This window comes from Cervus elaphus, chromosome 1 (genome assembly GCF_910594005.1).
Source record: "Cervus elaphus chromosome 1, mCerEla1.1, whole genome shotgun sequence".
In the NCBI taxonomy this organism is placed as follows: Eukaryota; Metazoa; Chordata; class Mammalia; order Artiodactyla; family Cervidae; genus Cervus; species Cervus elaphus.
The window spans coordinates 38,103,604-38,127,460 of NC_057815.1; the positions used below are offsets into that span (position 1 = coordinate 38,103,604).

The following is a 23,857-nucleotide window of genomic DNA, read 5'->3' on the forward strand; positions in this document are numbered from 1 at the left end:
GCCTTGACTAGACAGACCTTTATTGACAAAGTAATGTCTCTGCTTTTAATATGCTGTCTACGTTGGTCATAACTTTCCTTCCAAGGAGTAAGCGTCTTTTAATTTCATGGCTGCAGTCACCATCTGCAGTGATTTTGGAGCCCAGAAAAATAAAGTCAGCCACTGTTTCCACTGTTTCCCCATCTATTTGCCATCAAGTGATGGGACCTGATGCCATGATCTTAGTTTTCCGAATGTTGAGCTTTAAGCCAACTTTTTCAGTCTCCTGTTTCACTTTCATCAAGAGGCTTTTTAGTTCCTCTTCACTTCCTGCCATCAGGGTGGTGTGATCTGCATATCTGAGGTTATTGATGGCGCTCAGTCCTAGGTAATCTGGGAAGATGGGGTCCCTTAACTGAGAGGCGGTGGGAAAGACTCTGCCCTCTGTGTTCCTTGCCCACGGCACTGGAAAGAGAATAGCTTGGACCCAAGCTTCCTGGTCATGGTTCTGCTGGCCGAGAACTTTCTTTGCTACTGGGCCACATGGAGGAGGAAACACTGGAGAGCAAGGCATCCTGTGGGCAGCCCAGGAGATGCCAAGGGAAAGTAGGCAGAAGGAAAGTGTCCATGATCTTCAGGGCAGGGAGGAAATTCCCTCACTGTCTTTAGGGAGCTGGCACCATGGAACCCCACGCAGAGCCTGGGGTGTTGGGGAGTAAGCTGGGGAGCCCCTGAGAAAACGTGCCCTTGAGCCCTTCTCCAGGGCACATGGGACAAGGGGAAAGAAGGCTTTAAAATCTTCCGCCTGGGGCCTCAGCCTCCCAGGGACCCAGAGGGCAGTCGGCGCACAGCCGTGGCGTGAGCCTAAGAAGCCACAGCAAGCTCGCTCTTTTAGATCTGTCCCAGGAAGAGGGCCCTTACCCATGGGGGTCCCAAGTGGGCGCTGTGGATCGAAGTCTCCAGAGGCAACAGAGGTTTGTGTGACAGCCAGCCTGACAAGGCAGATCCCACGGAGACCCCCTTGCCCAGACCCCTTATTTGACAGATGGGAGACCAAACCCCAGGGAGGCTGAGTCACAAGCTCAGGACAGCACACTCTCAAGTGGTTAGAGATGCAGACGGGACTGTCCACCATCAGATGCCAGAGCTTCCTCAGAATAGAGGATGCTCAGAAGATAAGCCTAGTGCTGTGGAAGCCCCAGCCTACCTATCACATTAGTGGAAGATGGCCCCTTCTCTGAGCCACAATTCCTCTCTCCAATCTGTTTGAGTCCCCAGCGTGGTCCACCCCAGTACCAACCCCAGGAGAAAACCCTCAGCAGATTTCCCTACACTGCTCAGCCCTGGGGCTTCCAGGGCACGGGAAACCTACAGAGAGTGCCTGCAGGTTCCACGTCTCCCTTTCCTGGCCTTGGAATGTGTAAGAAATGCCAGCCTCACCTCTCGGTAAGATGAGGCTCCCCACCTACTATGAGGCGCCTTCCTAGGGGTGGAGGTATTTAAGACACAGCTTAAAGGGCCATCAACCACACTGGGCTCCAGTGAGTTTAGCAGGAAGCAGGGCCCCAGGGTGATGCAAACCCAAAGGCACATTCTGGTGTGTCAAAGGAGAGAGGTGGAGAGGGATCCAGACCCAGGATGCCGAGGGAGGGGAAAGAGTGGGAGTAGGCATAGGTGGGTTCTCTTTTGAGCAGCCAGGAAGGATCCAAGCGTATGGTCAGGAGAAGGCAAAGAAGGGAGACAAGAAGAAACAAGGAAGAGACTCGGGAAAAGCATCTCCCAACAGCTGATACCCCAGCTTTTAGCATTTATAACATTTCCTGTTTCGTCCTACTGTGGGTGAACCCAACAATTCCAAAAATAAAATGCAGGAAACAGCCTGAGAAATGTTCCCAAGGAATGACAGGGCTGCCTCCTTGTTCATGGCAAGTCTTCCTAGGAGAAGCAGGACTCCACGGAAGGTCTAACAAGAAAAGAGCCTGTACCCCGCAGTACCCTCCAGACCCCCAAAGCACAGAGAAGGAGTAGATGAGACCTGAGCTCTGCCCTGGGCCTGGCAGCTAGGAACCCCCTTCCTGGGAAGCCTCAGGAGGCTGCAAGCTCTCCCCAGACAGGTGGGAAGCTGAATCCCTGGGGAGAGAGACGGGTTTCCTGCACACAGGACTGCCCTGACTTAGGCAACAACAGGCTCTTGGAGCTCCCTTAGCAATTACTGCCTCACCACTCAGCTTCATGGCTGGCCACTAACAATTTATTGCAAATGTCTCATTGCTCCAATAAGGAGCCACTTCTCTACCTCTGAATTCCCTACAGAGTGTATCACAGCTGGGCACCCCAGCTGGTCCTCATTAAAGCCCTTCCAGCCCTGAATCTTCCCACCCTCCCTTGCTTCCATCTCCAGCCCTGCTCTCTAGCAGCCGGCCCAGGACATTCACTTCTCACTTATAAGGGCTGGATTGGCAGGTGCTGGTACCGGAAGGGCAGATGAGAGCCTCTGAATCTGTAGATCTGACTGGTGGCCTGGTGAAATCTACCAGGGCCATCTATAGGCAAAGAGGGAATTGCTATTAGCAAATTCTCTAGCTAGCATTCTCTTTATTGTCCTCCTGTGGGAGATATGCATTTGTAACATTTTGAGTCAGATCATGCAGAACTGCCTATAAGAACATGGCTCGGGAAGGGACTCTAGCAGGAGCCACTCAACTTCCCTGGTTTTGATTTCCTCACGTATAAAAAGTAGGGATAGCTATGCATTACTGCGGACAGGTGGCTAAACCAGCCCTCCATTCTACACTTCTGGGCAATATTGGACCATCTTCTTCATCTGTGTGAAAAACAGTAAGGTGGATTTGGCATAAAAAGACTCATGGTTCCCATCCTGGCTTTGGCACTTATTAGCTCGCTGGTGCTCAGAAGTCACGTAATCTTTCTGAACTAATACTTTCACCTGTGAAATGGGCACAATAATAGCTTCACCACATAGATGGTGTGAGATTTAAATGAGATACCACACATAAGCAGGATTGCTAATCTGTAAAGTGGTATCCAAATCTTACTGATTATTAACAGATCATAATGAGTATGGTAAATAAAAACTTTCTAAACAAGCAAGTTCGCGTAGGGGACAACAGAAACACAAAAAAGACCACTGCTGATGGATTTGCTGGTCACTCTTCTCTGCCCAGGGAGCTAGGCTGCCCTGGAATTGCCTCTTGAAGTGGAGACTTAGAGCAGAGGAGCAAAGGCTGATCTCAGGATGGAGGCTGGAAGTTAAGGCCCTCAGAACACAGGGTGAGGCTACCTCCCACCTGCTGGGGCCCCTCCCGCATTGCTTCTGCAATTTGGCAGCAGACTCCCAGCAAGCACTTCCCCAGGTGATAATACCACAGTAAATTGTGGCCCTTAGTTTTTAAGCACTTCCTGCAAAGGAAGCAGACCCTCCAGAAATGAATCTTCATTTGTACTACCCCCAAAAAATGCTGATAAATTCATGAAAAAGTTGTCATTGCTAAATGCTAATTGCATTTCCTTGGGTAAGCACCATAAAAAATTCATTGCAGTTTTTAGAAACAAGATGCCAACTGCATTTTAATTGCTAGAGAGGAGAGAGTCAGGGAGAAGCTTAACCAGGAAAATGCTAACTGGGCAGAAACTCAGAAAGACATCTCCCTAAGCCGGAAAACCCAGTCCTGAAACAAGAGCTGAGGAGAGATAGGTCTTGTGGGCCTCCAGACCCTCCCTGAGGGAGCACTGACTGGGCGGCCCTCAGATATGCAGCATCAGAGCACCCGGATATCTGGAGCTTTCTGTTTGTTGCCAATCATGACATGTAGATTTAACAAATGTAGTTGCTCAGTCATGTCCAACTCTTTGCGACCCCATGGACTGTAGCCCTCCAGGCTCCTCTGTTCATGGAATTTTCCAGGCAAGAATACTGGAGTGGGTTGCCATTCTCTTCTCCAGGGGATCTTCTCGACCCAAAGATGGAACCTGGGTCTCCTGCATTGGAGCCAGATTCTTTACCTTAGCAGCTACTAGGGAAGTCCTAACAAATGTAAAGAAGTACATAGATAAGCACTAGAGAGACAAGCAGGAGTCAGCTCCAGAGCTTTAAGAAACATGCATGGGAGGAAATTATTCTACTACCACCTTCACGTGGGCGTCTGAGAGAGAGAAGGCGGGAATGGGAGGAGGAGACCGAGACCATACTTCACTTTAATACCGGAAGTCCTGGACCAGTTCACAGAACTGTCATTTTAAAACCTCCCCGCTATTCCATTGCCGACCAGAGTATTCTTACAGTGGTCTCCTGCCCCACCGCAGCAGAGCCAGCCAGAGCCAGGTGAGAGCAGGAAGCAGGTGAGATCCACGGGAGAGTGGGGAGGATCCTGACTCCGTGGGCTTAACCTGGGCTGACCCAGTCCTGACCCCATCTGCCCAGGAGCATCCCAGTCTGGGTCTCTGGGGAGGCATTTCCCCGACCTGAGAGTGCAGAGAAGGTAGGCCCAGGGCAGGCCTGGGCGTCCTCCCAAAGACTCACAAAGGGCCGCAGAGGGGAGGAGACAGAAGGGCAGGCTCCTCACTGCCGCTGACAGCCTCTTTCTCTCCAGTTGCGCCCCCTGCCCCAGCCCGCTGCTCCCCCAGCTTCCCAGCCCAGTCCCAGCTTCCCTCCCATCACTGAGGCGCTCCGCTAAGATAGACAGACTGGAAATCAGGGCCCAAGGAGAGAGGCACAGTGGCCTGGAGGCTGGCCGGTGGGTGGTGACGGTCTCCTGTGCACTGAAAAGAGATCCATGCCTTCTGCGTCCAGGGCTGCTTCTCTTGCATCTAGTGGACCTGCCAGAGGGCCCAGGAAACATGAGGCTGGTGTGTAGTGAGATGGAGAAAACAAATCAATAGCACTGGGGAAGGGAGTCCTGGGCTGAAAGAAAAAGGAGCTGATCTGCAGCATGGCTCCTCCCTCCATGAGCCAAGCAGCTAGCATTTTCAATAGATCACTTATTTTATATACAGCAGTGTGTATATGTCCAAAAGAATCTTAAAAAGAGTGGCTATATGTATCTGTATAACAGATTCATTTTGTTGTACACTTGAAACCAACACACTACTGTAAATAACTATACTCCAAAAATGATTTTTTTAAACATCACTTAACCACTCAGCTCCTTCATTTCCACTTCTATCAAACGGGACTGGCATATCTGTTTCTCTAGGGTTTTTGTAAGGTTTGAATGAGAAGATGGATACATAGGTGTCCTGTAAACTCTAAAAAGTGTATTATCTATCCACCACCTGCCCTGAGCCCAGCTTTGCAGAAAGACGCTTCCCACTATCATGTGGGAAATCTATTTGTAAAGGACTTTATACAAATCATGGGCTTTTGTTTTCTCACTTGCATTTCCCACTGTAAGGATGAAGTGGAGAGGTAGGCTCAGGACCACACAGAATGAATTAGTTGCTGAAACCAGACTGCTAGATGCTGAGCTCTCTCCCTCGAGGGCAGGCAGGACCAGGGAAGAGTAAATAAATGCTTCATAACACTTGGGTCACTCACTCCAAGCCTAGAGCTGAGCAGGCCTTACTTCATGTAATCGTCATCATGTAATCTTATATCACAGCATATAAGATAGACTGGATGGTTATAACCAGGACACTGAAGTTTACCAAGCTTAGGAATCTGGGCTACAAACTCGGATCGATTCTTCCCGAGTGAACGCTTAAACTGCTAGAATGGATTCGGCCGTCATAAGCACCACTTCCTCTCAGCAGTCTAAAACCTTCCCCCTCCCCCAGCAAAGCCCAGGTCTAAGGGCGAGGGTCGCGGTTTCCGAGGGTTGGGTCTTTCACAAACCTGTCTTCTCCCCTTGCCCCCACTCACCTGCGCCGCGGTGTCCTGAATCCAGTCCAGGAACTCGGCCACCTTGGCGTAGACTCCGGGGTGGCTGGGCTCTGCGCAGCCGTGTCCCCAGCTGACCACCCCCACCAGGCGCCACGTGCCCTCGTCCAGACACACCAGGGGACCCCCGCTGTCCCCCTGAGGGATCCAGCCGCCGGACACAGAGAAGCGGGCAATTAAGTCCCTCCTAGTGGAGGGGAGCCAGCGTGCTCCCCGCCCCCACCACAGGCTGGGCGCGCACCCTGCACTCCAAGCCGGCCTGCTTCCAGGATGAATCCCGTCTCGCCTCGCCCCTCCTCGCCCCTCACTGCGCTGCCCACTTGCCTGGGCTCCTCCTCTGCTACCAGAGAAGACATGGGCCAGGCGCCCAGCCCGCAGCCCCCGCCCCGCAGCAGGCCCTCGGCCGCACCTGGCACGCATCCGCCCTCCCGTCGAGGTAGCCGGCACACAGCATGCGGGGCGTCAGGGCCCCGCTGTACATGCAAGAGCTGTTGCAGAGCTGGGTGCTGAGCAGGGGCACCGCGGCGTCCAGGAGCGCGTCGGAGCTGTGGGCTGCAGGGAGGCAGATGGGAGATGGGAGGCTCACAGATGGAGGCGGGCAGGCAGAGGCGCTAGAGGGCGTCAGGGACCCCAGGGACATGGAAGCGCAGGACTCTGGCCAGGAGGGTCGGTCTGACTTGGAGGGGAGGGGTGTGCATCACACATACACCCTGATGCTGAGGCCCTGGCACTCCTGGGAGGCGGGGAGGGAGAAGACAGGGCCTGGGTTTCGGGGAAAATACCAGTTTATTCTCCCAGAAGGACCCTGGGGCCCCCTCCTCTGACCTAGGGTGATGCCAGAGGAGAAGAGGGCTCGTGTTGCCCTGTGGCCAGGGAGGAGGCTGAGGTGCCTCACTTCGGGGGACAGATGCCTCCCCCCCCCCCCCCCCCCCCCCCATCCTGTGCACCCAGGGCCCTGGGAGCTGACTTACTGTGGCTGGGGTCAGTGTGGCCCCAGCCAGACACCCAGCACTCCGAGCCCCTCGGAAAATCCCGCTCTTCGGCCGGCAGGCAGACGGCACCCACGGTGTCTGCAGAGAGGCAGTGGTCCTGGGCCCCACTCAGGCTCCGCCTGTCTGCCCCCGAGCCTGGGCGCAAGGACCAGGGCCGGCCAGTCCTCCTCGCCCCTTCTTCAAACAGCCCCAGTTCCAGCTTCCCGCGTGGCTGTGCGGGCCAGGCTCTGTACCACCGGGGGGTCATCATTCACGCAGAGGACCATGTGGAAACGGCAGTGTACATGGCGCCCTAGGCTGGGCGGGGTACACGTGATACCCCCCACCTGGGACCGATGAGGAGTGGGAACTCTTGCTGGGTGCTTGTACCTAAAACTTCTCCTAATGAGGACCCTGTTTAGATTTTCCCCAGGGTGTCTGGATCATCTTGGGACATGGTTCCAAAACTATGGGACCCGTCCTATGGGTGAGCCTGAACCTGATTTTACAGAGTGTATAGACCTGCCATTAGGTAAACACCACTTCACTGGGAGAAAGTATTTCCTCTTCGATTCTCCTTCAGCCCCTCTGCACTGAGGAGACAGAGGCTGTCTGGGCCGCTCTCTGCCTCTCTCAACCCCGATCCACCCCTTCTAAGCAGAGAGAGCGGCCCGACTCAGCAGTTTTGCAGAGCTGAGTGCCAAGCTGAGACTGGAGCACTGTTTTGCCTCCAGTCTGTACATTTTTGTGGTTGTTATATTCACTCTAAGTCATAAGGTCTCCAGTTTGGTAGAAACCTCAAGTTTCCCTTTAAGTATATTTAAGTCAATTTAGAAGCATTAGCTGTTGAACACCAGTGCAGAGAGCAGTCGTACATGGTAGACTCTGTAAACAGTATAGAGCAACATCTGTGGCTGGGGATATCCCAAGAGACAATGGAAGGGAGGAGTGCTGAGTGTGAATGAGTGTGTGTGTGCACGGGTGCATGTGGTGTGCGAGTATGCATGCACAGGAGTAGGTGTGCGTGTGCACTTATGTGAGCCTTGCACAAGTATGTGAGTGTGTGAGGGCATGCACAGGCACAGGCCTGGCACACGCATGTGGGAGAGGGAGCTGCCTGCCCTTCGAGGGCAGACACTGTGGAGGAGACACCCTGCCCGGGAACTGTTTGCCTCTTCAACTGGAACAGAGTCACTTCCCTCATCTGTACACACCTGCCTCAGCTCCCTGTCAGGCTTGTTATGAGGGTGGGGAGGTGATAGGGTTGTTAGAGGGATGGGGGGTGGTGGTGAAAGGATGTTTGGTAAAGTAGGTCTTATTAAGCATAACATGGTGCTGCTTATTAACTGTTATCCTGTTAACTACACGTGCTGTGTGCTAAGTCACTTCAGTCGTCTCTTGACTCTGCAACCCCATGGACTGTAGCCCACCAGGCTCCTCTGTCCCTGGGATTCTCCAGGCAAGAATACTGGAGTGGGTTGCCATTCCCTCCTCCAGGGGATCTTCCTGACCCAGGGATCAAGCCTGTGTCTCTTACATCTCCTGCCTTGGCAGGCGGGTTCTTTACTACTAGGGCCACATAAGCAGCCCAGTCACTTATAGTTAACTATTATCCATCCTAACCCGGCTGGGACCTGGCACCAGCCTGGGAACTGGGTGGAGCAGCCTGCTGGAGATGGAGCCACTGGGAAGCTTTTCTGGGACCTCGAGGCAAATCCCACCTGCCCCCCAGCTGTGAAAAGGGCCAGACCCTTTGTCCCCAAAAGAGCATGTGGAAGAGTTGGTGCAACCCAAGGTCCCCGTGATGCCAGAGTCCATGAAGGCCCCCAAATGAAGTGACCATTGTACAGTTCACAGCATGGGGGGGTCTTAGGAACCCTCGTGGCTCCCACCCTCCATGCACCGCCCCTCGATGCAGCCTCACCTGAGAAGTGCAGTGGGGTGCGGAGCCGCAGGAGGGCCACATCATAGTCATGGTTCTGGGCGCTGTACAGAGGGTGGGCGATGATCCGCTCCACCACAGCCCCCTGGTGTGGCCTGACCGTGCTGTGGCTGACCAGCCCCGCGTGGACCCGTATAAGATGGGACAGCCTGAAACTGCACACGGAGGCCGCGCTGAGCCCGGGGGAAGGAGGGGCAGGAGCCGCTGACATAGGTGAGATGGCAGGTGGAAGAAGCCACCAGTGAGGCTGTGAGTGGGGCCCCATCCCCAGGCTGCAAGTTCCCAGGACCCAGGCCTTTTTGAATCTGCCCCAGCATTTGGTAAGACACGGGGCAATCAGTAGGTGCTTAATAAATGCTCAGGCCCTAATGGATTGAGAAGTGAGACGCTGTGGTCCTCGGCCACCACGGCCTCCCTCCAGCATCACCCCCTCCAGGTTTTGCAGCAGATAAGGAAGAGCCTCGTGTGGTATGAGAGCTCTAAGCTGAGTCAGCAAGGCTGCCCTCAGCACTGTCTCCCTGCTTCCTAGGTGTGGTCTCCCCACTTCCTAGGTGTGATCACGGGGAAGCCACTTCCCCTCTCCTGGCCTTGGCTTCCTTGCTGTAACATGAGGGTTACACCACCTGCCCTGCCTGCCACCCAAGAAGAGGGCTGGAGAACCCTTCCTTCCTTCCAACCAGTGTTAAGTACCTACTGTATTTCAGGACTGTTGTAGGCCATGGGAACAAGGCAAGGGAAATCCACAAAGGGATTCAGTGGTAAAGAAGACTCTTGCCTGCCCCCATGGAGGCAGGAAGGAGGACTGGAAACTCCAGTCTGAAGGGGAGGAAAGCCATAAAGAATGACATGGAAACTGATTTAATTATGGTGTTGGTAAACATTAAGAAGTGCAGAAGGCTGTGAGCAGGAAAGCACTTTAAAACCTTAACAACCAAATGAAGCCGAAGAACCCATGGTTGTATTATTACTGCCATTCTGGCAGGACTGTGCTTGGCACCGAACAGGGGGAATTTCACAAACAACCCGGGGCCCACTCGCAGCAGACGTGGCAGGCAGACAGCTGGACATCTTATACAGGACATACCGACGGCCAACAGAAAAGGCCCCGGAGGCGCCCTCCTCCCGTTTTGGAGGCCCCCGACTTGCCTGTGTGTGCAGTGCGCCGCGGTCACCACCCAGCGCGGGCCCAGCACGGAGGCCCCGCACGTGCGTCGGGAGCCCAGGGCCACGCTGGCCTGCCAGGGCCAGCGCCCGGGAGCCGCCGCCTGCCCGCCCACGATCCGGGAAGCCAGGGGCCTGGCCCCACACTCTGCAAACAGACAAGCGCCCGTGAGATGGACACAGAGGCGGCTGTCTGCCGGGGAGTGTGGACGGCTGCCGTTTATCATTCCTGGTCCTAAGCATGGAGCGGAAAGGCCATCTTGCTAAGGGAGGGACTGTGACTGTGTCATCCATGGAGCCTCAGGACCTAAGAAAGTGCCTGGGCCATAGGAGAGGTCAAATGGGAGGCTGTCGTGCGGGAGGACAGATAAAGATGACACGTGAAGGTGACCAGGAAGACGGGAAAAAGGAACTCCATGCACTGTCTCCCACTTGGCCCTCCTTCGACTCCAGAAGCTGCTGCTCCCCCTTTGGGACGCTCCGGAAGAAGGGGAGGGGGTGTCAGAGGCCAGGGCAGGGGGTGAGGCAAGGAGGTTGCCTGCCCGGATCAGTGGCTGGTGGGGGCAGAACAGAGGCATCCATGCGGCTCTGTTCTGGCAAGACTGCAGGAAGGGCCCCGTGGGTGGGTGGGCAAGACACCCCCCCAGACCCAGGCGAGCCTCCCACTGGGGCTTTCCCACCCTAGGGGCATGGGGGAGACCCCCTTCTCCCAGCGCCTCCTTCCCAGACCCAGGAGGGGACTCACCAGAGCACTTGAGGGAGACAATTTGACCAGAAGCACAGCGGTCCCTGCAAAACAGAGGCAGCGCCAGCAAGCAGCTGGACAGGGGCCCAGCCCTGGCCCAACACCCCCCGGGGCCTGGAGGAGGGGGCGTTGTTGGGGACAGCAGACAGGGCCGCTCTGTGGCCGCGGCTGTCCGCTTCCCGCCCCCACCCAAGCCTTCAGACCCCTCCGCGTAGCAGGTCTCCTGGGCAGTAAGCAGGCTCCGCCTGGCCACTCAGGGCGTCGATGTGGGCAGAGCCCAGAATTACAAACGGAGCCTTGATGGATGTAAAAATGCAGTTGTTCCCACTGAAGCCCCAAATATGCTCATAGTGGATAGGCAAGTGAGTGAACGGACACGGTCCTTCACCTGCTGTTCCTGCCCAAGCCAACCCCACTTCATCCAAGCCCTCTGCCCAGCGTGGTATACTCACAGCCTGCCCTCCTCTCCCCTCCTCTCCCCTCCTCTTTCTTAGCATAAACCTCCACTCCTTTTGGACCAAAGCCCTCTTCTCTTTGCTCATCTCTTGGCCCCAGCATCCAACGCCTGGATCCTCAGTTTCTACTGGTTTCCCAAACCCACAGCCCTCCGGCTCTCCTGGCCGAGTCTGTCCACTGCTGTTTCCCTTTGCCTGTTCCGACATCTAAGGCAGGAGCGCTGCGTTCCCCTGATGGAGCATCAGGGGGCAGGAACTGGGTCAGAGGGGCCAAGGTTCAGACAGGAACAGTGTCTGCAGTGGTGAGAAGGCTTCAGAGCAGGGTTGAGAGGACTGCTGGGGAGCTTGAGGACGCCCACCCCCAGGATCGGGGGAAGGTCCGTCCCAGAGCCCTCTCTTCTCTGGAGAGTCTCTGGGTTCCAAGCAGTCTACTGTCTCTCCCCTGAGATACCAGAGTCATCCAAATGAAGTGCAGCAGGGGTAAGGGGGACTAGTTTGGAGGCAAGAGCCTGGCTTCAAGACATGGTTTGGCCAATTATCAGTTCTGTGACCTTACACAAGGCCCTTTACCTCACTGAGTCTCGGTTTCCCCATCTGTGAAATGGGAATAAGAGTACCATTTCAAATCCTCTGACATAACACCCAATCCTGCCGTTTTTGTGAGGGGCAAATAAATAATGTATATGGGCAGAACTCGTATGAAGTGAAACATTCCTCTCTGTCGTCCTATCTTACACCTCTGGTGTCCTCGCCACTAGGCTCCCATCATAGGAAGATTTTTGTTGGGTTGTTCACGGAAGTGAGGGGCACCACTCAGTCCCACCCCCAAGCCCACCCCTTCCGGAGAAGCCCTACCTAGGCTGCCACACCTCCTCCGGGAAGCCTTCCAGTCTAGGAGAGAGCTGAGCAAACTCCCTGGAACTGTTGAGCCTGACGTCAGACAGGCTCACTGCCTTGTGGTGAGTGAGTCTTGATAGGAAAGGGGAATCAAATGGGAGGAAATTGGCTTTAAATGGCAATGTGAGAGATGGGGCGTTAGTATAACAAAATGTATAGGAGATGCTGCACCAGGGTAGTGGCTGAGCAAGACTTTGACAATGAATGACTTCTGCTGGGATTTATATTTTGTTGAAAAGCAAGGATGCCCAAAGGAGAGAAACAGGCTGGGGCACCATCCTGCCCAGAGGCCAGGAGACGACCAAAATGACCTCTTGCCATTTCCTGAGTACCCTGATGGTAGCAGGCAGGGTCTCCAAAGCCCCTCCCTGACCCACCCACCCTCCATCCTGCCCAGGCCCCAGGTCCAGCCCCAGTTACCTGAGATGTCCGAGGCTCCTGCAGACCCGTACCCCCAGGGCAGAGCTCCAGCCCTCGTAGCAGACCAGCAGCCAGCCTGGCCGGGCCCTCAGCTGTACTTCCAGCAAGAAGTCCTCAGAAGTGTTTATTCTGAAAGATACTGCAACCATGGCATGAAAGCCACTTCCCGTCTGCAGCGGGATGGAGGGGCCGGACCCCTCACCGTGGGGCCTGAAGAGGCCTTCATGATCGCCCGGGTCACCCAATGTCGGGCTCCCTGTTCCCCCGGGAGCCAGCGGTGATGAGAACAAAAGAACCCCTCTCTCTGCCGCCTTTCAGGTTTGTATTTAACCAGGCGCTTTCACACGAGCTCCATCACCAAGGGTCACAGCCACCCGATGGCGTGAGAATGCCCATCCTCCCCATTCTGCAGCAGGAAGTAAGACACGAAGATCAAGCAACCTGCCCTGGGTCACAGGATCTGCAAGTGACGGAGCCAGGTCATCCGATTTCAAATCTTGTGACAGTACTGGTGATGGTGCCCACTTATTGAGCATCTGATTTTTCTGGGCTCTATGGTAAGCTCCCTTACTTTATGTTCTTATTATGCTTACAGCTTCACGCAGTAAATATTTTTATCTCCACTTCATGGAGAAGGACATGGAAGCTCAAAGAAGTAATGTATTCAGAGGCACACACAGCTAGCAAAGGCAGGCAAGCTGATCCTAACTAATTTCTGTAACTGATTCTAACCCCGGCCTTGGCAGCACCGTATCTTCTGATCCTTCACCCTTACCTGGAGGGGAGGGGACAAGATTGGAGGGGGGAATGGGGAGATAGTGTGGTGTGATGTTTCCAGCCCTCTACACCACCTTTGCCACTGGGCCAAGACCCCTGTCCACCACGCACTGGCCCCACACACACACCTGGCTCCTCTTCCCCCATACAGCAGGCTCCCTTTGTCCAAATGGCAAGTCACCACCTCTCCTGGCAGCCTGGTCTTTTAGCGGTGCCCCCGTTAGGGATCAAAACAGTCCCAGGGAGTGCTGAAAGCCCTGAGTCAGAGATCAGCTCCTGGAGGCTGGACCAGGACCTCACCCTCACAGCACAGGAGATGAAGGTGGATGACTGCAAATTCAAAGGATCCCAGCGCTGTGCAGGGGCCCTGGGCCTGGTGGGGTGGGGAGGGGAGTCTCCCCACCTTGGGGGTGTGGCTCACCTGTTCTGGGAATCGAGGGGAGCAGGGTTTCCCCACTGCTGGCCTCGGAGCAGTTCAAAGTCATCTCATCCTGCAGGGTTCCAGGAGTGGGCTGAGAGGCAGCTGGCCACAGATACAGCACTTCAGAGGACAAGGACCAGGGGAGGGTCACAGAGAAGAGGCTCGGAAAGGAAGGGGTCCCCAGGAGGGGGCCCAGGCGCAGAACAAGATGCCTGCTGGAGAGGGAGGCAAGGCAGCCCCCAGGGACTCCTCATTACCACCCTGCTTTCGGCAGGTCCCTCCCAACACGCAGAGAGGCATCGTGCTCTCTGTCTCATCTCTGTCTATCTGTCTCTCTCTCGCGCACTGGGAAAGATCTCCAGGGAAAGCTTGACTAGGGCCTCCCTGAATCACCCCCTCAAGCACATTTCTCACTATAGGACGAAAACGTTCCTCTGCATAGAGCCTGAGTCCCTCCAGCTGGACCTGCATCCCGTCTCCACTTGCTGTCAGAGTAGATGGAAGAGACAGTCATCCCACCTGCCCAAGACACCTGCTCACTACCTGCTCCTCTCTCCTAGCACCCCCAGAGTCCATTCTTTGTTCCTCCCCCAGCCACTAAAAGTCCCAGAACTGACCTAGAAGCCAGGAGCCGACGCCTGCACCAGCCAGCAGCCCCAGGGCTCCCAGCACTGCCCAGCTGCGCTGCCCGGCACACCAGCGCCCTGCCCCAGAGTCTGTGGGGAGGGCAGAGGAGTGTCTGAGGCCCTACCCCTGCCCACCAGCCCACTGCACCCCGAGGCACCACCCTGGGGCCAGACAGCCAGCGAGCGGCAGCAGGAGTTTTCCCCACTGCACCTGCCTACCTCCCCCTGCCCCATTATCATGGGATGGGTGGTGGGGTCCCAGAGCTCCGATCACTGGAGCCTCAGAGCCCACTCAAGCCCCAAGATGGGAAACAGAGCAAAAGCACTTCTAGGACAGATAGTGAGAAAGCCTCTGGCCATCAGTCATGTAAGGCTGACCTAGGAAGATCTGGGGAGAAAGAAGCTGGGGGATGTGGGAAGATCGTCCCTTCACTGCCCCCACCCTGTCATTCCCTGGTGGCCCAGTCTGGCCTACTGGGTTGCTGCTGGGTCTCAGGCCTCCGTAGCGGGTCTCCTGGCTCTGCGGATCCTGGACCATCCTCTGCATCCTGAGCCTCTGTGGGGGCTTGGCCATCCAGCATCAGGCTCTGCGAAGACAACTGTCAGTCACTCAGCAAGAAGAAAATCTCCACCCACCGCAAGTCCCCGCCCTCTAACTCCAGCCACATCCTCGCTGCCACTTGCAAGTCTTTTGCCACCCTGGGGTCTCCGCGTGTGTCCCCATAGAGGCCCCTTGGGCCTCCCAGCTCTCCTGGAACCCCTAGCCCTACCCACCTAACTCTCACCCACCCAGTAAGTGTCACAGCAGACACCCGAGCCTAGACTAGGCTGGCTCCAAAGCCCACACTTTTCAAGAACCCCTCGCCAGCAAGGAGGGCATCCACTGAATCCCTCAACATCCCTCATCAGATCCTAAGATCCCACCTTCATCATTCCCTCCTATCTCAGAGGAAGAAGAGCCCCTCCCCAGTGAACCATGCAGTCACTCACCCAGTAAATAGTATTTAGCCCAAGTGGACAGGCCATGATGGGGGATGCTATAAGGAGTTCAAGATAAATGAATGTGGACTTCCACCACCACCACCCCAAAGAATCTGCCTGTGAGTCCTTGGAGGTAAGTTGTGTTCAGTGACAAAAGGGAAGTTCAGTTAAGCTACAACTGGGATTCAAAAGGACAGCTTTCTTCTTATTGGGAAGATCAAGAAAGGCTTCCTGGAAGAGGCAGCCTTTGAGACAGGCCCTCATAGATGAATAGGGTTTGAAATGACATATATGGGCATTGGGTGTTCCAGGAAAAAGGTACTGAGGAGGCAAAGGAATGGGAGTGAGAAAGCTTAGAGGAGGATATGTCAGACATTTGTCAGAAGTTCATGAGCCATGAAGAAGAGTAATGGAGAATATCTTGGCAAAAACCACTGGACCAGCAGTTCAAAGCCAGGTCTACAGCCTACTGTGTGAATGTCATAACTCATCAGACCTCCAAGTTTTAATTTTCTCATTTATGAAATAAAGAGTGGTAACCCCTGCTTCCCACTGAGTAGCCTCCCCTCTCTAGCCTTGTCTCCATTACTTCTCCAAGCCAGAGTGATCTTTCTAAAATGCAAACATGAGCAAGTTAACCTCATCTTCATAGCACCCAGTAGGTCTTTGTAGCCTTCAGGAGAAGCACCCTGCCATGACTCACAGCATCTTCTGTGATCTCACCCCTCCTCAGCTCTCCATCCTCACCTCCCAGCCCTAACTCCTCCACAGCAGGACTCGGGGTCATGTTAACACTCATGCCCATCATCACACCTTCACACACTCTCACGCCATGAAGGCATGGGGCCTGCTCTCCCCTTCCGCACACACTGACCCCTAGGGCCCTTGAAGACTCCACTTAAGTGCCATCTTTCCAGGAAGCTTTCTTCAACCCATAGGGCACCTATTGTGACCCTATATTATGCTCCTTTACTTGTCTTTCTCTCTCCCCTTTCTCTCTGGTCTAGGATCCCAAGGTCTGGCTCAAGTCCTAGCACAAAGTGGGAATTCGGTTAATGCACATTAAATAGAAGGAAGGAAAGAAAGAAGAAAGGAAGACAGAGAAAGAAAGAGGAAGAGAAGGAGAAAGGAAGAAACTAAACAGATGATGTGGCTGAAAGGGTTTTATAAAGTAAAACACAAATATTAAGTATAATAATATATTAATAGTGTGTTAGTTGCTCAGTGATGTCTGACTCTTGTGACACCATGGGCTATAGCCCGTCAGGCTCCTCTGTCCATGGAATTCTCCAGGCAAGAATACTGGAGTGGGTTGCCATTTCCTTCTCCAGGGGATCTTCCCAACCCAGGGATCGAATCCAGGTATCCTGCATTGCAGGCAGATTCTTTACCGTCAGAGCCACCAGGAAAGCCCAATATATTAATTAGAAAAGCTATGGATCCTTTCTTCAATGAAATTATACTCCAGTGAAGTTGAAAGAGTCCCTAAAGTTGAAGTGACGCCCATCTCCCTGCAGACCACCTGTCAACAGCCTTGGTCTGGAGAGAATTCCAGGGCACACTCAGCCTTTTTTCCTGTCTCAGATAAAGGGAGCCTGGCTTGACATTCGGCCTCTGAACAAATTGGCCTCACCTGGGACACTGCCCCAACTCAACACTCACCTGTCCAGGTTCCTGTGGTAGCCTGCAAAAATGGTCTTTGATGACACAGGTCCTCCGTTTGAGTAATAATGATTCACTAAGAGTCACCTATGGGCAAAGCGCCTGGCTTAGCCATATGGGGGATGAGAGAGGGAACTAGATGTCAGCCCCCAGGGAAAATGAAACCAGACGCCTGGCCACACGGGGCCCCTCTAGGATCCAGCCTGTGCACCAGAGCTGCCAGAGGCAAAAGGAAAAGAGGGTGGCAGAGGATGAGATGGTTGGATGGCATCACTGATTCAGTGGACATGAAATTGGGCAGACTCTGGGAGATGGTGAGGGACAGGGAGGCTTGGCATGCTGCAGTCCATGGGGTCGCAAGAAATCAGACTTGACTTAGCCACTGAACAACAACAAAGAAGCCCAAGGGTGGGGTCAAGGGTTGAAAGAGAGAGAGGCCAGAACAGGGTTTGGCCTTACCATGTGGGTCAGTGGCACCGATGAAAGCCTGGGGTTCTGCTAGGCAATGTCCTGGCTCTGTTCTTGGATCAGCATTGATTAAATAGCCTGGAGGGTTTGGTTGGAGGCTGAGGTCTCCCTGCTTCACACATGGCTCCTCCCTTCATCACCCTACACACACACACACACACACACACACACACACACCAGAGAGACAATGAACTCTGCTCAGAAACCATGAATAGACCCCTTGTTGCAGGAAAGGGGGCCAAGGGCTAGGCTGGGCTGGGCAGCCCTAGCCCCTCCCATCTGCTAACTGGAAGCTTAGAAACAGAGAAAAAGGTTACAAGGAGGAGGGGAAGTCAGCTCCTGCTGCTTAGCAACCAGATCGCTTGTGCCAAAAAGTGTGCCCCATGCATGCTGGCATAATACACCGCCCCCCCTTCCTGCTGACAGGGCTGTATTCAGGAGACTGACATTAGAATTTGTTGAAATGTTTCTGAGCCCTGCGGATGAGATCTCACCTCTGCGTGGGTTGGCTTTCCCAGCAGTCTGGGGCTGTCTCTGTGCTGCAGTTGAGATGATGACGAGGGATCTCTGTCACCTCTCTTCTCCGGGCTGCGCTTGTCACCCCAATGCCAGGGAAATGGGCCCTCTCTGCCTCACTGCCCTGGGAACCAGCTACTAGAGGAGACTTTAGTGCCATGTTGCTTCATCTCTTTAGCCAAGGAGGCAGAAGAGGTACCAGGGAAGGGAAAGGCTAGTGTGGCTCCTCCTCCTCCAACGCCTCTCAGAGATTCCTTAGATGGGACAGTTAAGAAGATGGGCTTTACAGTCAGCCTTCATCCAACCCCAGTTCTGCCACTTCCCCACCCAGCCTCGCCTATAAAGTTATGATCATAGTACCAGCCTCATAGACCTGATGCTGGAATTAAATGAGTTACTGGGTATCAAACTCTTAGCTATTGAAGATGAAACTTTTAGCAGACTTCTCTGGTGGTACAGTGGATAGGAATCCGGCCTGTCAATGCAGGGGACATGGGTCCAATCCCTGGACATTGAAGATCCCACGTGCGGCGGAATAACTAAGCCCATGTGCCGCAACTTCTGAACCCACATGCTGCAATTACTGAAGCCCTTGCAGCCAGAGTCTGTGCTCCCCAAGAGAAGCCACCCCACAGTGAGAAGCCTACGCAGCACAACCACTGCAACTAGAGAAAGCCCAGGAGTAGCAACAAAGACCAGTACAACCAAAATACATAAATACTTGATCTTTTAAATATATTTTTAAAAATCTTGTAGCTTTATATCTAGTGTCTAACATAGACTCTGTAAACACTAGCTACTGTTACAGTATCATCATTCTCATCATTGCACAGAAATCTCCGCACACAATACAATGAAGAGACAGAGGTCAGCTATGAGTCAGTCACAGAAGCAGGAGGAGAACACGATGGCTGGAGCTGAGACGCCCTTGGCCAGGCACTGAGGTCTCCGGACAATACTCTTCAGCCTTAAATACCTACTGTGTGTCAGGAACTAACCTGGGCCTCAGGAATGATAAGTCACAGTTAGGAGCTTGCAGACTGGGAGGAGAGATGGGAACAGATATAAAGAACTGTTTTTGTGCAGAGTGAAATAACAGAAGCAGGAACACAGAAGTACAGGAGAATGAAGGGAGAGCTTATTCCTTACCCAGGGGACCCAGAGATGGCTTCACAATGGAGGAGAAATTTGAGCTGAATTTCTGAGAAATGAGAAGGCAATCACATAGAAGAGCATTTCAAGTATAGTCCAAGGGATATCAGTGAAATGGCAGGGTAAAGGCTCTCAAAAATGGTCTCCTCCATAACAATGAGAAAACTGGCCAAGAATTTGTCAGAATCAACTTTTTTAGAATTCTGGGAAATAATCAAAGGCAAAAGCTATGACCAACCTAGACAGCATATTAAAAAGCAGAGACATTACTTTGCCAACAAAAGTCATATTAGGCAAGAAAAAAATAATAAGAGGCATCCAAACTGAAAAGGAAGAAGTAAAACTCTCCTTATTTGCAGATAATCCTAAAGACTCCATCAAAAAGCTATTAGAACAAAAAATAATGGCATGGGTGTGCAGTTAGGGCAAATTCTGGACAAAAGATAGAAAGAAACCAAAAACATAAGTGCCACTTCTGAAGAGCTGCCTACTGCACACACCATGCCCCCAAGGGGTAAGCCAAACACCTAAGCCACCCCTCCAGCCCAACCCCTGGACACACCCCTACCCTCACCCCATATAAGCAACACTGTACCTAGGGAGCAAGCAAGCTTGGGAACTTGTTGTTTGTTCCTGCTCCCCACTGCTGCAACAAGAGCCCCAGTAAAGACTTGCCTGGAAACAAATGAATTTAGTAAAGTTTCAGTATACAAAATCAATAAACAAAAAACTATTGTGTTTCTATATACTAATAATTAACCAGCAGAAAGATAAATTAGGAAAATGACCCCATTTACAGTTGCATCAAAAAGAATAAAATGCCTAGGAATAAATTTAACCAAGGAGGTGAAATATCTGTACACTGGAAAGTCATAAGACATTGATTTAAAAAAAAAAAAAAAATTGTAAAAGACACAAAATTTGTGCTCATGGATTGGAAGAATTAATATTGTTAAAAAGTCCATACTACCCAAATCAATCCAGAGTCAACATGTCAGGAGACCTGGGCCTGGATGGCCTCCAATGTGCTGTGACTTACTCACCTTTCAGAGCATCAGTTTTCTCCTTTAATAAGAGAGATGGTAGATTCAATGGTCTCTTTTAAAAAACTTTTTACGTATGACCAATGTCAAGGAGCTCATTCCCTGTGTTTTCTTCTCATACATATATAAAGTTTTTTAAAAGAGGCATCTGGCCCAGGGTCTTCCCCACTCCCAAACATGCCCCACAAGCCCAATATTCACTGAATGGGCAGGCTCCAAGAGAAGAAATCCCGCCTGTGACCACAGCTCCGGCCAGTGCCTGTGGAGTTCCAGCTTGATCATTATCTCCCCTTCGCGTCTGCCAGTGGATGACAGCTTCAGCCTTTGTGGATTTAAGCCTGCCCATGATCTTCTCTGACTGCCTCCCCTGTGGATTTCAGACTTGCTTAGACAGCCTCCGTAATTGCTCTCACTTTATCCCCCAGAGAGGGAAATGTTGGTGCTCCAGGAGGAAAGCATGTCTGGTGTAATGCCAGCTTGAGATTCTGGAACACTCTGTATATCCCCCTCAGTCTCATCCATCCCCCTTCTTTAGCTTCATCTATCAGCAATGAGTCCATCAACCTCACAGAGTCTCCATCTGTAGCATGGTCCACCTACACCCACAGTATCCCCGCATCCCCTCAAATAGCCCTACCTCCTTCAAGTTCAGTTTGGATCATCCCACCGAGGTTAGTTCAAGCCACAGTCCCTTTATTGCCATCCCACAGTCTAATGAGGCCCAAGCACATCCCCTTCCATCCAACCCTCTGGAGAGTGTTTATCTCGATGAAGAAATTAAATGAATGACTCCTAAGTCTAATAAGAAGGAGGCTTTAGTGAGTGAAAATTGGGAAAACGCTAGATCCAGTTAACTTATTGCAGACCATTACTGCATATCAATAAACAGCGAAGAAACCCCAAGTGTCTGTTGCCGTATTGCTTGCTTTGATTACAAAGAAATGGATAAATGTGTGTTTAGAAGGAAAAGAAATCTATGTGGTCTCATATGGTAATGAGCTGCTTTCTTTCATCAGCATATTGTCTGGGAGAACTCCCTTCTGTCTTGTTATTTTGCCTGAAGTCTAGAATAGGGGATGCCCAAGCAATTCCAAGAGGGGAAGGCAGCCTCAGAAGGGTCCTGCAGGACCTGGCATGCGTGTGTGCTAAGCCTCTTCAGTCATGTCCAACTCTGTGCGACCCCATGGACTGCAGCCTGCCAGGCTCCTCTGTCCATGGGATGCTCCAGGCAAGAATACTGGAGTGGGAGGTGACTCAGGCTTCTCCTCTCACTAGCGCCTTTTCTCCTACTCAATCTTCTTCTCGCATTACCCCCTTTCCTCCCCAGCAAGAAATCTGACTTTTCTTTGGCAAATGGAAATAGGGAATGTCTTGGGATCATCTTTGCCTGCTCCCAACTCTTCACCTTCCATCAGTCATGCAAATTGATCATCTCTCAATTCTATCCCTTCTTCCAACTACCCACAGCTACTCCCGTGACCATCCACCAGCATCTTCCCCAGAACGACTCTAACACCCACCCAGTTTATCTCCTGCCTCTCATCTATTCCATTTGAATCAGTCTGTACCTTTACTCCTTCCTTTTCAAGAAATCTAGATGCTCAAGTATCAACATGAAAGGATAAAATAAATGAAAATGTACCCTTCTTTTGTCTACCATGCTGCCAAAGCAGCATTTCCTAGAGCAAATCTAAACAGATTAAAAACCTACCATGGCTCTCAAGCTCCCATGATAAAAAGCATCCATTCATTTACTCATTCATTCATTCAGCAAGTTTTTGTTGCTTCCTACCAGGTACCAGATACATCATTCTAGATTCTGGAGTCACATTAACGAACGAGTCAGGCAGAGCCCCTGCCCTCAAGGAGTTTATAGTCTAGTTGGGTCAAGCCAACAATTAGAGTGCAGTCTCTGACAGGGAGGAACAGGATGTAACGGGAGCACCTAATGTGAATCCAGGGTGTTCTTAGCAGGGCACAGACGGTTTTTCCAAGTATATCCAACATACTTTTCTAGCCTAATCTTTTTCTTCCCTTAACCCCTTCCGCATAAGCCAGTCACCAGTCCTTCCTATACTAAACCACAGCATGTGTGTTCCTGCTGTGTCCTCTATTCCTGAAAGACCGTTGCCCCTTTTACTAATTGTTTTAGTCCACCAGTAGGCCAATGTTTATTTGTTGAGAATGTACTATTTGCCAAGCACTGTGCAAGCACCAAAGATAGAGTGATGAGCAAAAATCACACTCAATCCTGCTCCAAAGACCAACCAGCACCCTGGTTAAGGGGAAGAAACACACACGAACCAAAGGACCACAGAAGGTGCTCAGTTACGTCTCTGAGGAAGTGCTCTGAGAAGCACCAGGTGCCAAAGAGAGCTTGTAACAGACATAAGACTGAGCCTGAACCTGTGTTCTCTGCATTGGCAGGTGGATTCTTAACCATTAGACCGCCAGGGAAGTCCTAGGCAGAGCCTTTAGAGCCAAGGTAAAGACTGGGCCTTATCCCTAGAGCAATGGCAATCATTTTTAAAATGCAGCCCAGGAAGACACATCATTTGGCTTATACACAGTGACGGAGCTATCGATATTCAACCGCAGGGCGGAAGACATTTGTTAGGGGCCTGGCCAAGAAAGAGGCCCTCAAGATTCCCAATGGTGTCCATGACTTTCAAGCGGAGCCTCAGTGACCAGTCCTGCAGCACCTGATGCTGCCACTATTGCGATGTCCGCACCGGGACAATCATCCTGGGGACCTGATACACGGTGGTCAACCTGTTGATGGCAATTCTGCTGACCGTGGCGGTAACACACCCAAACTCAATGCCAGCTGTCAACACTCAGTATGAAGCCATTGGCAATTACTATTCGTCCGAGAGAATGGCTGATAATGCCTGTATTCTTTTTTGCTGCCTCTGTTCTTGTGTTTATAATCAGCTTAACGCTGGGATACGGAGCAATTTCTTATCAATTGGGTTGGTTGACTCCGCTCTTCTGCTACTGGCTTTTTGACTTTTTTCTCAGCTGCCTGGTTGCTGTCAGTTCTCTCACTTATTTGCCAAGAATCAAAGACTATCTGGATCAATTACCTGGTTTTCCCTATAAAGAAGACCTCCTGGCATTGGACTCCAGCTGCCTCCTGTTCATTGTTCTTGTGTTCTTTGCCTTGTTTATCACTTTAAGGCTTAACTGATCAACTGTGTTTGGGACTGTTATGAATACATCAACAGCAACATGCCATAGATTACTGTGTACCCGGCCTTTGAAGCACCTCTCCAGTATGTTTTGCCAACCTGTGAAATGGCAGTGAAGATGCCTGGGAAAGAACCAATGCCTCCTTATATACCTGCCTGAAGAAAGTCTGCCTTTGTCAATAAACCCTGTACCAGCTTTTTGTCCTGTTTATTTTACAGAATGCTGCAAAACAGGGCTCTTCATACTTGTTTGATACAAAATACATTTTCCTTTGTTCAAGTATGTTTTTTCAAACACTAACAAGCTATTTGGATACGTATGAAATATCAGATTTTGTTGTTGCTGTTGTTAAGAATATTACATTTTAGTGGTTTTTGAAGATTATCTAGGTTAAGCAAGAGCAAAATGCCATTGTTTGCCTTTGATGGGGGTTGGTGGAAAGGGGGTGTTCTCTATACCTATTCGTTTTTAACTGTGCACTTTCTTTTTATAATAGTTTGCATTTTGGTTATTTGCCATCCTGGATACTTTCAGGAAGGATGAATTAAATATT

General features: G+C 51.9%; 1 protein-coding gene and 1 pseudogene across 2 annotated transcripts; one reads left to right on the forward strand and one right to left on the reverse strand.

Moving 5' to 3' along the window:
* Positions 1–255: 255 nt before the first annotated feature.
* TMPRSS5 (transmembrane serine protease 5) lies at positions 256–17,517 on the reverse strand. Of its 2 annotated transcripts, XM_043899560.1 has the most exons (14): positions 17,393–17,445; positions 16,934–17,020; positions 14,766–14,877; positions 14,282–14,380; positions 13,665–13,784; positions 12,467–12,605; positions 12,005–12,118; positions 10,695–10,738; positions 9,935–10,097; positions 8,771–8,943; positions 6,847–6,945; positions 6,285–6,427; positions 5,858–6,013; positions 256–4,815 (listed from the first exon to the last, which is right to left on the reverse strand). In XM_043899560.1, the coding sequence occupies exons 1-14, from the start codon at positions 17,393–17,395 to the stop codon at positions 4,807–4,809; spliced, it is 1,461 nt and encodes a 486-aa protein (XP_043755495.1). In that variant the 5' UTR covers positions 17,396–17,445; the 3' UTR covers positions 256–4,806. The 2 variants fall into 2 exon arrangements, with proteins under 2 accessions (XP_043755495.1, XP_043755487.1); XM_043899552.1 differs by lacking the exon at positions 16,934–17,020 and having other exon boundaries at positions 256–6,013; positions 17,393–17,517.
* Positions 17,518–22,749: 5,232 nt separating this feature from the next.
* Positions 22,750–23,499, forward strand: LOC122674114 (annotated as a pseudogene).
* Positions 23,500–23,857: the final 358 nt, after the last annotated feature.